Raw genomic sequence first — 12,721 nt, 5'->3', positions numbered from 1 at the left:
TCTCCTAATTACAGTTTTAGAAAAAGATATTTAAAAAACAATGACTCATTGTTTATAACGGAAAACACATTAGAAAAATATAGATCATTTTGATTAAAAGGCAAAATGCATTTTCAGTACAAATCCTAATTAGTGTACTCATTTTGAGTGAAGGTTTATATAGGCTTATGTTGCTGATGTAAAACAGGAAAGCCATTCAAACTGCATTGGCAAATCTACAGATGAGTGCATTTATTGGAAAAAATTTAATTAGAATAAATGTATCCATATTTTGCTGATTTAAATTTCATGAAGGTTTGTGGATGTTTACAATCTACTGTATTCTGGCATGATTATTTCATTTTTAATTTGTTAGCCCTTAATTGTTTCTATGTGCACATAAAAACACTGAATTGCAAATGAATGTGTGGTAACTAAGCAATTCAATTTATAAATTATAGATAATAACTGATGATGGATTAGTAACTAAAAAGATTGTATATTTTAATCAATACATTTTAAGTTATCTGTTTATATTACAAACAAAAGGGTTTTCAAAAACTCATCTATAGAACTATCCTAAACATCCACTTTGGTTATCATTATATAACCTTAAATGGGAGCTAAACACACCCCAATCAAATTAATATTACATGACTAATAGCCCTCCTCTTTTTAATTTGCATTCTTTTTTCTTTTAGCTTTCATGATTTATTTTATTATTACTATTATTCTTTATTTATTTAGCACCGACATATTCCTCCGCACTTTACAGAGATTAAACATCATTCACATCAGTCCCTGCCCCAATGGAGCTTACAATCTAAGGTACACTGCTAATATCATGAATTTGCAAAAGACTTGCCAATGTGTTGGCACTTAAAAATGCTGTTCTGATTTCTATGAGATTCTTTTGTCAATTAATGGACCTGTGGGGTCCATCAGAAATAACAATATCGTTGTACTGTGAGACCTTATTTTCACAGTGTTATGATTAAAAGCAATAATTTGAAAAAGGTTGCTGGTTTATAGGAACACCCACAGGTTTGTGGGTGCAAAATTCCAATGGAAATGACAACAAAATAGTAAGGACCATTCTATTTATGAAATGTTTATCCCTTGATTTCATTGCATTATAATTTATAAGCAAAGCTAGATGCTAAGACAGCCTTAACAGTAATGATCAGATCTGTAGTGGCTTCCAGCCCATTGTGAAAGTGAAACTTTAGAATTTTTTTTAGTGATGAGCGAATCTGTCCTGTTTCGCTTCGGCGAAAAATTCTTGAACTCTGGAAAAATTCACGAAACGGTGAAAAATTTGTGAAATGCAATTGTCAAGCGACAATTGTTTCTCACTTCAAGGGGCAGGTTTATCAAAGGTTGAATTTTGAAGTTATGTGAATTTTTTTAAACTTTAAGAAATTTGAATGGGTTATTTATGAAAAAACTCAAACGTCATATATCGGATCGAATATGAATGACCCTAAAATTGTAATCGAATTTTAATCTAGTTTTCCTCCCAAAAAAAAAAAAGGAGGCAATTAACGTCTTCAAATGGTTCAACAGACCTCAGCCCTTGACATTGACTCGACAGGTTTCAGGTGGCGAATTTGAATTAGAACTGTTTTCAGGGTCGGGAAGTGATACATTTCACATTCTAAATCAAATTCGAGTTTTGACCAAAATAATTTCAAAAATGTATATTTATCATTTGAACCTTAATAAATTTGCTCCCAAATGCATAAAAGTAAATCTTTTTATTTCAGCAATTTTTTTGTTGCGGCAACTTTTTTGTTGCGGCAACTTTTTTGTTGCGGCAACTTTTTTGTTGCGGCAACTTTTTTGTTGCTGCAACTTTTTTATTGCGGCAATTTTATTGCAAATTTTTGCCACAGTTTCGCAAAAATATTTGTAGGTGCCAAAATGCGGAATTTCAAATCCATGCCTGGAGAATATATTCGCTCATCACTAATGGTTTTACAAAGCAGAGAAATAACTCATTTACATGGTACACCTTAAAGCAATACTGTTTTGCAACAAATGGCACCTGTAAATGACAGATGTCAGTAACCCTAGGATTACTAACTGCAATTGTTTTTTGCTGCAATACAGGTAATATTTAAATAATGAATTCTGAGAGTGATGTCCAGTAACTGTCTTGCCTGTAATACTTTTCATAGCATGATAGTAGCAAATCATGCTATGGTTTTATATGGTTTTAATATGAAAATGTAAAAAAAATGGTGCAGTTTCTAGGGATCATTTACCATATAGGCACTAAATTGCACAAGTGTAGTAGCCAATAGCAATCAATTATTTTTGATCAGCAATCAATCACTTTATAATTAAAAATAAAGCTCTGATTCATTGCTATAGGCAACTGCACTGATGTAATTTAGCACCTTATTTATTAAATTTGCCCCTCTGCCTTTTGGACTTTTTATTTGAACTTTCCACTTCCTGCCTTTATGTACATGTACAAGCACATTTTATCTTTTCATTTAGTAAATGTCATAAATCTCATATAGGTCAAAACCAATCAAATCAACCATAGAGAGAAAAATTAAATGTTGACTGTTAAACAGATCTGGCTGTGATTATGCCAGTCATTAAAGGAGAAGGAAAGGCTTCTTGCACTTGGGGGTGCCAAATGTTAGGCACCCCCAAGTGATTTATTAACTTACCTGAAACCCCGGGCTGGTGCTCCTACCAGTGAGCACAATGGAGCGATCTTCCAGGCTTCTTCATTCTTCAAATTTTCCAGGGGCAGGCGCATGCTCAGTTGAACGAAATAGCCAACTTTTTAGTTGAAGTTTGGCTTTTCGTTCTACTGTGCATGCACAGGTCCGTGAAGGAAAGCGGAAGACAGAAGAGGATCGCTCCGTGGTGCTCACTGATATAACCCCGGGACGGTGCAGTTTTCTGCTGATAGCAGCATTGGCCCGGGGTTTCAGGTAAGTCAATACAATCACTTGGGGGTGCCTAACATTTGGCACCCCCAAGTGCACAAAGCATTTCCTTCTCCTTTAATTAGGTTTCTTATGTACAAAAATGTAATGCTTTTTACTGGATGTTATAAGATAATTAAATTCAGAACCAATTAAGCCAATGTTGTTGTATTTTGTCCTTTTATATGTTTATCTCGATTAAAATGGTAAATCCACTTTTTTATTAAAGCTAGGAAATTGAAGCCCTGTTCATGAAATAATAAAAATCAAATAAAAACATTGACATTGACCAATATTTTTTTTTTGATTTGTATCTCTTTTATATTTTTTTTTTACACAGTGCTTTACAAAGATTCTTGATCAATCAATTTTAGTCTATACCCAGTGAAGTTTCCAAATTAAGGTCCCTATCACTTTTTTACTAGGATCAGTTTAATTTGGGAGCCAATTATCTTGACTGTTTTTGTAGTGTGGGAGGAAACCTAGAGGAAACTTACAGTGACACAAGGAGAACATACAGTACAGGCACTGTGCATACAGTGCACAGATTGGAATTGATTTTTAGAACCCCAGCGCTGCAGGACAACACTTCTACCAGCTACTAAAAATATTCCAATTGTATGGCTATTGATTCCATTATAGCAATTAGTTGACCATTAGTCCAATAGACTGAATGGCTCTCCCATCTAATCTGGTCATTGGATGGTGCTGGTAACAAGCAGATATGGAGCACTATTGGTTGAATTAGCATACCAAATGTGCTGCCTTATTGGATAATGATCTGCTAATTTGACTGCTGGGACAAATAAGCAACCATGATTAGTAACTCAGATTTTTATATATATATATATATATATATATATATATATATATATATATATATATATATATATATATATATATATATATATATATAAAAAACAAGGGAAAGTTGTGCTCACCACTAGTTTTTAAAAACATTAGGCGGGGGTGCAATGAGGGTGTGACCACAAAATACATATAGACAAATACAAGATTCCTCTGCACTCAACCCATTATCAATATATTTAAGACAGAGACATTTTGTGCATACTGCTACTGAAAAATGCCTTACCCTTTAAACAACACAGGGATTGTTTGTCCATATATTGCAATATATTTAAGCTGGCCAACTACGTCAAAGTCATCCCATATCTGGCCAGTCCTATGCTCAATTTTCATCTGATTCATTAAGAATTCTATGGTTTAATTATACATTTTATAAAAGGGACGAATACGTTTTACCTGCAACTTACTAGCTGCTTTCAAAGTAAAACTCCCAAAATATATATATATTTTAAACATATCATCATACTGAACCCGCACCTTGTGCACCTCAGTAGAATTTTTCTTACAGAGGTCATTGTTAGAAGGGCATAGTCTTAACGTCTTTTGTAAAGACATTTCTGGGAACAACACTGACTGCCTGAAGAGATTTGTAAAAGGAAGATCCTTCAAGCATATGAATGTCAATAATAAGTCAGCCAGTGAAAAGAAATGTCTTCTAAAGTAGACATAATCCCCAGGTATGCTGCCCTAGACCAGGTTAATGAAAACAGCAAAGACATTTAAATAAATATGCTGTAGAGCTCTTGTAGCTGGCTGAAATAAGGAAGGGTTCTGCCATCTCTGCAGGCTGCATCTGTCTGCACAAGGTGATAAGTCTGCTGGTAGGCCCCTATTCCCTATTAATAACATTGGCATCAAGCATCATTACTGGCCAGGTGGTGGGGCATGATTCTGCAACCTGTTTCATAATAACCAGTTTTATTAATATTTAAAATGTATCTAGCTTATACAGATTATTCAATCAATCATTTAGTCATTAATTTTTTATTCAGCAGTCAAATTCATATACTGAAACTGGGTTCATAAATTCAGCTTTGAAACTTTGAAGAAGAAAATCTCAATAATGTATTAGAGCTCACTCTATAAAAATCACCAGACATCGTGTCTCTCTACATGCAGGATTTGTGCAAAAGGCAGTTATTTTGATAGATTTTGTTTGTACTGGAATCAGTTATTTGAGTGAGCTCTAATTAATTTGCTAGAAAAAGGAAACCCCCCTATAAGATATATTGGATCTAACTGTGAATGAAAATCTGACAGCCAACTGCTGCAAGAAGATAGAATTAAGAGAAACAGATGCTGAGAGGGATAGTGAAGATAAACTTGATTATTTTCGTGATCAAAAGCATCAGCATGTGTGCTATATGCATTGTACTATTAGATACAAACATAAATAGGGATGGGCGAATGTTTTTGTCTTCTTGCGCCGAAAAAATGACACTCATAGACTTGTATGGCGTTGTGCGTCAAAATAAAAAAGACGCGCGTCAAAACAATTTTGACGCCCATAGACTTTTTTGCCGGCGGCTTATTTTTGGCGAAACGAAATGGGACAAATTCACCCATCCCTAAACATAAACACTGTTTCAACTGTACAACAAATGTGAACATGAGAATGTAATATTTCTCTTATTCTTTGTTTTAACATAACAATGTATGTCTCATTTTTTGTACCTGCAGGACAACCCACCAGTAAACAAGAACCCATGGGACAGTTTCAAAAATACGGAATATCAACATTACACAACAATAAATGTATTAGATTCAGAAGCAAACAATACTTTAGAACTTAGACCCTCTGAATGGGAAAAGTGTCTGAATTTGCCTTTAGATGTTCAAGAAGGAGACTTTCAAACAGAAGTTTAATATAACCAACAAACTGAACAAAAAAAGACAGCAAGTCATTGCACTGACAAATGTGAGAGACGTTGGAAGCCTGACATCTGGACTTTTGTGACTTCTTAGTGTCAGGCTTTTCATGTGCCAAATGTCAGTGTTTATTTTTTTCTTTTTTCTTTTCTTTTTTTAATTTCCTTCTTTTTTTTCCCTTGTCTTCTCTCACTAGAAAATCTAGTGCAGAACCAGGTGTACAAATCTTACCATCCTGTGTTGTAAGTACCTGTGGAATGGATTTGTAAGGTAATCTTTATAGATCAACCTCAAACAACAATTCATGTTGTAACAGCTTCACTTGGTTTAGTTTTCAAAAAACTTCACCATGAAGCACAATGTATATATGCAGTTTTTAAAGTTTATAACAGTCCGTTCGGCCATTACTACACTTTTTACTTTATAATATAAAAAAAAGCAAACTTTTCTGTCATTAAATGAATGTTTGTTGAGCTACATTCTTCATTGCTTTAAATGCAATAAAGTAATAATCTCACTTTTATATGAATAATATATTTCACATCTTTATTATTGCAGTTTTCTCTGGAAAGCTCGATTGCAGCTTTCCCTGCTGCAGCTCTGTATAAAATATTTAAAATGTTGTATGGTGTAAATAAACTTTTGTCTACATTTCGGCTTCTGATGTCTTCTATAAAACCCAATGACTGTGACAGCCTTGACTGTCACAGATAGATATATAGTCATTAAACTGGCTATTACATTCTGAAATATCGCTTCATGCTCGGCTGTTCTATAGTTTTATTCTCAAACATATCTCAATACTTCTCACAGCTTGATCAGACTCCAGCACAGAATAAGATTAGGCTTTGTTTTGTTTGCTCCAAATGACCCCCAGTGGGAGACTCTCTAACAGGATGAATATAAGGAGATTCTAAGAGTTCATACACTCTACCAAATGATAGTTGAAAAGAAGCATCAAGTCACTATATCTCTACTTACCCTACTCTAGAACCAAAAGAGGAAAAACTAAAATAAAAATATTTTGACATTGTCTGTCCTGTCGCCATACATTACTGCTATCTGGAGACAACTTTATTGGATTAAAAAATGCCTGCGTTTTGAAGTGTAATTTTATATCAAAATATGTAGAGTGATAGTCTCATCCCATTTAAGGAAACTGGCTTTCGGCCATTCTTATTATGGTGAGAAAAAAAAATCTGAGTAGCCTATACATATACCTGAATGACATACCAAAATTTTTATGGTATAGCCCCAAACATATCAAATTTGTGTTACCCAATTTCCATTTCCTTCGTAACCTTGCTATTGCTGTTTTTATTTTTTCCTTGTGCCCTAAACTTTACTAGATTTTTCCACAGCAGAACCATATGTAGCTATTTTGAATAAATATCCTGCAAACATTCCAGTTAACCTAAAGTATCTTATAAGAATGCATCTTATTATTTTAGGCTGCTAATTGTTGGTGTCATTGGTCCTGTTGTGTTGAATAAATAAATGACTTGTGAGAAGTGCCAAAGAATTTCCCACCACTGTTTGGATAACAAAAACGCACAAATATAGCTGCTGCCCCCAAAAGTGGTCATGCTGAAAGTAGCTACTATATGAAAAACAAGCCCCCCCCCCATGCACTGCATAATTTGAGCCAGAAAGGCGTGCCTAAGGGTTTGTAAATCCAGCAGTGATTTCAACTGCACAGCTATAACTGTACAAGAGTATGCTGTCATTGTTTCTTCTTTTTATGTCTCTTTTATTCCTTTTCCTTAGTAATCTGAACATCTTTAACTACCCATCTCAGTTACTGCCTAAGTGGCATAATTTATAATTTATCCAATTAACCCTTAAATAGTGTAATAGAAGAACATGAGAACCTTTTAATACAGCTCAATACCTTATTTGCAATTGATGCTGCTGACTGGCATTGCTTGCTACACCCAAGCGTATTATCTAAAATGACTCCAAGGTCCTTTTCCATTATGGATTTGCGTAGTGCAGTCCCATTAAGGGTATACGTGGATGGATATTTTTACATCCCAGGTGCATGACTTTACATTTATAAACATTGAATCTCATCTGCCAATTAGCCACTTAATTTGTGTCATCTGCAAACACTGATTTCTCTTCTCTCCTATTAACCCTAACTCCTGTATTAAGCCACATATGTTGGTTCTTGGTGCTTCTACATTTGTTCTTAAAGGAGAAGGAAAGCCCCAGGGCGCAAAACCCCTCCCCCCCCTCCCCTGTGATGCCCCCCCTCCTTCCTCCCCCCTGGCCTACCTGTCCCCCTGGGCAAATGCCCCTAACTTGTTACTCACCCCTCTGCGCAGGTCCTGTCCACGGAGTTCGCAGTCGCCATCTACTCCCACGCGCGTCTTCTTCCTGCTCTGACCGGCGTCTTCTGGCGCATGAGCAGTAGGAACAGGTACAGGTACAGCTCTATTGCGCATGCGCCGAATGTCACGAAGTTTTCCGATTTCATTCGTGACATTCGGCGCATGCGCAATAGAGCTGTACCGGTACCTGTTCCTACTGCGCATGCGCCAGAAGACGCCGGTCAGAGCAGGAAGAAGACGCGCGTGGGAGAAGATGGCGACTGCGAACTCCGTGGACAGGACCTGCACAGAGGGGTGAGTAACAAGTTAGGGGCATTTGCCCAGGGGGACAGGTAGGCCAGGGGGGAGGAGGGAGGGGGGGGCAACACAGGGAGGGGGGGAGGGGTTTTGCGCCCTGGGGCTTTCCTTCTCCTTTAAGGGAATAAAAAAAATGCACAAACATTAGAAACATGTTTTATTTTGCACAGCCTATCCATTTACCCAGTTTTTATTTTTACACTGAACAATTCCTTTAAAGAGCTAAAATGTGCTTTTCTGAACTGGTGTTTTGTTGCCAAAGTGTACATTTGTATTTTGCACCAGACATTAAGCCTCAAATTTTTTAGGGGGAAAATCAAAATTTTTAAAAGAAAAAACATTTTTTGCGAGATTTATTAAGCTCTAAAGCTGCTTAAAAACGGAATGTGAAAATTTGGCAGCTAAAACCTGTTGAATTTATGTAAAAATCACTGTCAGATGTCCCCTTTTACAACTGTAAAGTTGCATGATTCAAATCATCACACGATTGTGTTGAGACTTTTCCTGCACATACAATTTTCATTCAGATTTTTAGTGAATTAAGCCAAATCGTGCTAGAGAGTTAGGTCAAATCTTTCTATTAAATATAATGAGAATTTTTTTTAGTTTTAATAAATACCCCCCTAAATGTGACCACATCATGGTCACTATTACCCAGGGTTTTCAATTACTTGCACATTTGCTATACTTTCTGGGTCATTAGAGATCACTAGATCCAGTATAGCACTGTTTCTGGTTGGCTCTTCAACAACCTGTGTCATAAATTGGCATGCAGCAAGTTTATAAACCTGTTCCATTAAATGACCTGACAGTACACTTTGCTTCAGTCAATGTCTGGGTAATTAAAATCCCCCAGTAACATTACTTTCCCCAAACTAGCAGCCTTTTCTATTTATATCAGGAGCCTAGCCTCCTCCTCTCACATTAGGGGGTCTATAGCATTCTCCTGCAATTAATTTGCTGAACTCTTTCCAATCATTGAAGAACTCCACCCACAAGACTTCTGCCCCCTCATTTTCTAACAGCACATCCTTCTTTATATTAGCTTTTAAGTTCTGCTTAACAACCAGACATACCCCTCCTCCTTTTCTATTGCATCTGTCACAGACAAACAAAGTATAGCCACTGATATTAACTGCCCATTTATGAGACTCATTCAGCCATGTTTCAGCAACACCAATCACATCTTATTTCCCTTCCAGTGCCAGCATCTCCAGCTCTCCTATTTTACCAATTAGACTCCTTGCATTTAAAAACATATATTAAGGGGCAGATTTATCAAGGGTTGAATTTCGAAGTGAAAAAACTTCGAAATTCGACCATCAAATAGGTATAGTACGATAGTCGAATGTTTCTTCCTTAAATTTAAAATCCTTTGAATCGTTCGCTTCATACAATTTAATAATACGATCGTACGATTTAATCATATGATCGTACGATTTAATCTTATGATCGTACGATTTAATCATATGATCATACTATTTAATCGTATGATCGTACGATTTAATCGTATGATCGTACGATTTAATCGTATGATCGTACGATCGTACAATTTTACTAAAAAAACCTTTGACTTCTCAAAACGTAGCCAACGGCTGATATAGGTTATAGGAGGTTCCCCCATAGGCTAAACAGCAATTCGGCAGGTTTAAGGTGGTGAAGTGTCGAAGTCTGTTTTTTAAAGAGACAGTACTTTGATTTTTAAATGGTCTAATTTGTTTTTTCAATTCAAATCGAATTTTGGCCTATTTGATGGTCGAAGTACCCAAAAATTACTTCGAAATTCAAAGTTTTTTTCGACCCTTAGTTAATTGGTACTTAATATTGGTACCATCATGAGAATTATGTATATACAACATGTGGTTCTACCTATCCTTAACAGTACCCCCAACCAAATCTCCTCCGCCATTTTCCCTTACGATGCCGACTACTTCATCTAACCTATCTTCCACAGAATCCCTTACTGCACCCTCTCCCCCCACGTCTAGTTTAAAATCTCCTCCAACCCTCTAACAATCTTCTCCCCAAAAGCACCATCATCATTGAGGTGCAGCCCATCCCTGACAAAGAGCCTGTCGCCAAAATGAGAAATCGTCCTAATTCTCCAAATACCCAAATCCCTCTTCCCTATACCAATTCAAAAGCGTGAGACTGTCTTTGTCCTATTGTCATTCTATCCATCAGGATATTTGGCCAGTGGACTGGGGGGGTGGTTCTGTATGAGTGTAATGTAATTGTAATTTTCGTCTAAATTATGTTCATATTCTATTGTAAAGTTTTCAATAAAAAAAAAAAAAAAACTCAATACCAATCTCTCAGCCATACATTAAACTTCCTAATTTCCCACTGTCTCCTTAATGTTGCTTGTGGCACAGGTAAAATATGTGAGAAAATTACCTTGGAAGTTCTTGCCCTCTTTTCACCTAGCTTGTTAAACTCATTCTTGAGTTAAACTCATTCTTACTATCATTAGTTCCAATGAGTACCACGATCACTGGGTCATCCCGTGCCCCTCCGAATAATATGTCCACTCCATCCACCACATACCGAACCCTGGCACCAGGCAAGCAGAAGACTGTTCTGCATGAAGGCAACTTTTTGGTCTCAAAAATGGTCTCAAAACAGCTAAATTCCGCATTTCACCATTGGAGAATTTTGATGCAAAACTGCAGCAAAAATCCATTGTGAAACATTTCACAGAGACAAAAAAGTCACCAAGACAAAATTGTTGCAGAGACAAAAAAGTCGCCATAAGAAAAAAACATAACCACCTCTAGGATATGCATCTCACAACAAATAAGTAATATTTCCCATTAAAGTTATGCATAGGTTATTATCCATTGTTAGTAAACACGACAGAGTATTGTTAAATGTACTGAAATAACCAGTACTGGAAGACAACTGGCCCGGGGTTTCAGGTAAGTATATACAATAACTTGGGTGTGCTTAACTTTTGGCAACTGGAGATGTTGCTAGTAAATGTGTCGATTCGAAGTAAAAATCATTCGACTATTCGACCATTCGATAATGGAAGTACTGTCTCTTTAAAAATACTTCGACTTCAATACTTCGCCAACTTAAACCTGCCGAAGTGCTATGTTAGCCTATAGGGACCTTCCAGAGCAATTTTCTATGTTTTTTATATTCGAAGGAAAATCGTTCGATAAAATCATTCAAAGTACGATCGTATGATCATACTACGATTGGAATATGATTCGAATGTCGGAGAATTCTATTCGATGGTCGAATTTCAAAGTATTTTCCAATACAATACAATAATTCGACCTTTGATAAATCTGCCCCTAAATGTTAGGTAATGAATCTCCTGAAGATGTGCATATATTCAGGCTATGTTATAGTATACATTCCCTATGCTCCAGCAATTTAATAATCTAAATGTCTGAGGAACGAACTGATACTTGGGGCAGATTTATGATTCATCTATGATCATGACCAGGCAAATTGAAGCCAGAAAATGCAAGTGAGCTCCTGAACTTAACTCCTACTTTTTCTGAGTCAGTAGCTTTTGTTTGTTCCCTATCTGGTTTATACAAACGCTATGTATTTTTTTCCACAAAATGTTTTGTGTCATAAACAAATAATATCAATAAACTGCAGAACATGAAAGTGCATTCAGGCATCAATTTACCCTATCATGATCCTTAATAAATCATCAATTTGCCCATCAGCATCCATCAACTGCTATTACAGAAGCATTTTTAACCTGTAGGTCATGATGAAATTCAGGGGCACATTTACTAAGGTTCGAATGGTTAATTTGAATTTTCAAATTGTTTTTTTGGTCAAAACTCAAAATTTAAAGTTTAAAACCACAAATTCAAATTATAATTTGAACCCTGAAAACAGCTCTAATTCGATAATTTGCCATCTAAAACTAGCCAAGTTCATGTAGAACCTTTTGAAGATGTTAATAGCCTTCCTGACAATGGTCGTTCCTATTAAATAGAATGTTAGACGTTCACGTTTTTTCATAATTAACCTGCCATTGGAGTTGTGAGTACATTTGAGTTTATTTGAGTTAAAAAAATCACCTGATTCTAAAATTTGACCTTGATAAATAACCCCCTCAGCGTTCCCTCAAAGATTGGTAAAACCATAGACCCTGTTTCAAAATGCATACTGCTATATATTGTACAGTACATATAGGATCTATTATCTAGAATGGTTGGGACCTAGGGTTTTCCAGATAATAAATCTTTCTGTAATTTGGATCACCATTCCTTACATCTACTAAGGAATTTAATCAATAAACTCAATAAGAGAGTTTTGCTACTAATATGGATTTCTTCCGAGTTTTGAGATGTCTCTTTTGAATTTATTCAGTAAATATAAAAAATGCAAACTTCAGAACCAGAGGGCACCCAGAAGTGTATCAGTTTACATCAAGGGAAAATACTTTTGACTCCT

The 12,721-nt window shown here is 36.0% G+C and overlaps 1 protein-coding gene across 4 annotated transcripts in view; it reads left to right on the top strand.

Moving 5' to 3' along the window:
• Positions 1-6,314, top strand: part of LOC108718003 (adhesion G protein-coupled receptor B3) — a 521,962-nt gene extending 515,648 nt beyond the window's left edge. For 3 of the 4 annotated variants that reach the window (XM_041564704.1, XM_041564703.1, XM_041564701.1), the window contains 2 exons: positions 727-807; positions 5,475-6,314. In XM_041564704.1, coding sequence (XP_041420638.1) covers positions 727-807; positions 5,475-5,660 — 267 coding nt within the window. In that variant the 3' untranslated portion in view covers positions 5,661-6,314. The remainder of the gene's footprint in view (positions 1-726; positions 808-5,474) is intronic. The other variant, XM_041564702.1, reaches the window with a different exon arrangement.
• Positions 6,315-12,721: the final 6,407 nt, after the last annotated feature.

Source organism: Xenopus laevis, chromosome 5S, assembly GCF_017654675.1.
Source record: "Xenopus laevis strain J_2021 chromosome 5S, Xenopus_laevis_v10.1, whole genome shotgun sequence".
In the NCBI taxonomy this organism is placed as follows: Eukaryota; Metazoa; Chordata; class Amphibia; order Anura; family Pipidae; genus Xenopus; species Xenopus laevis.
This window is presented reverse-complemented; position numbering and strand designations above follow the sequence as displayed.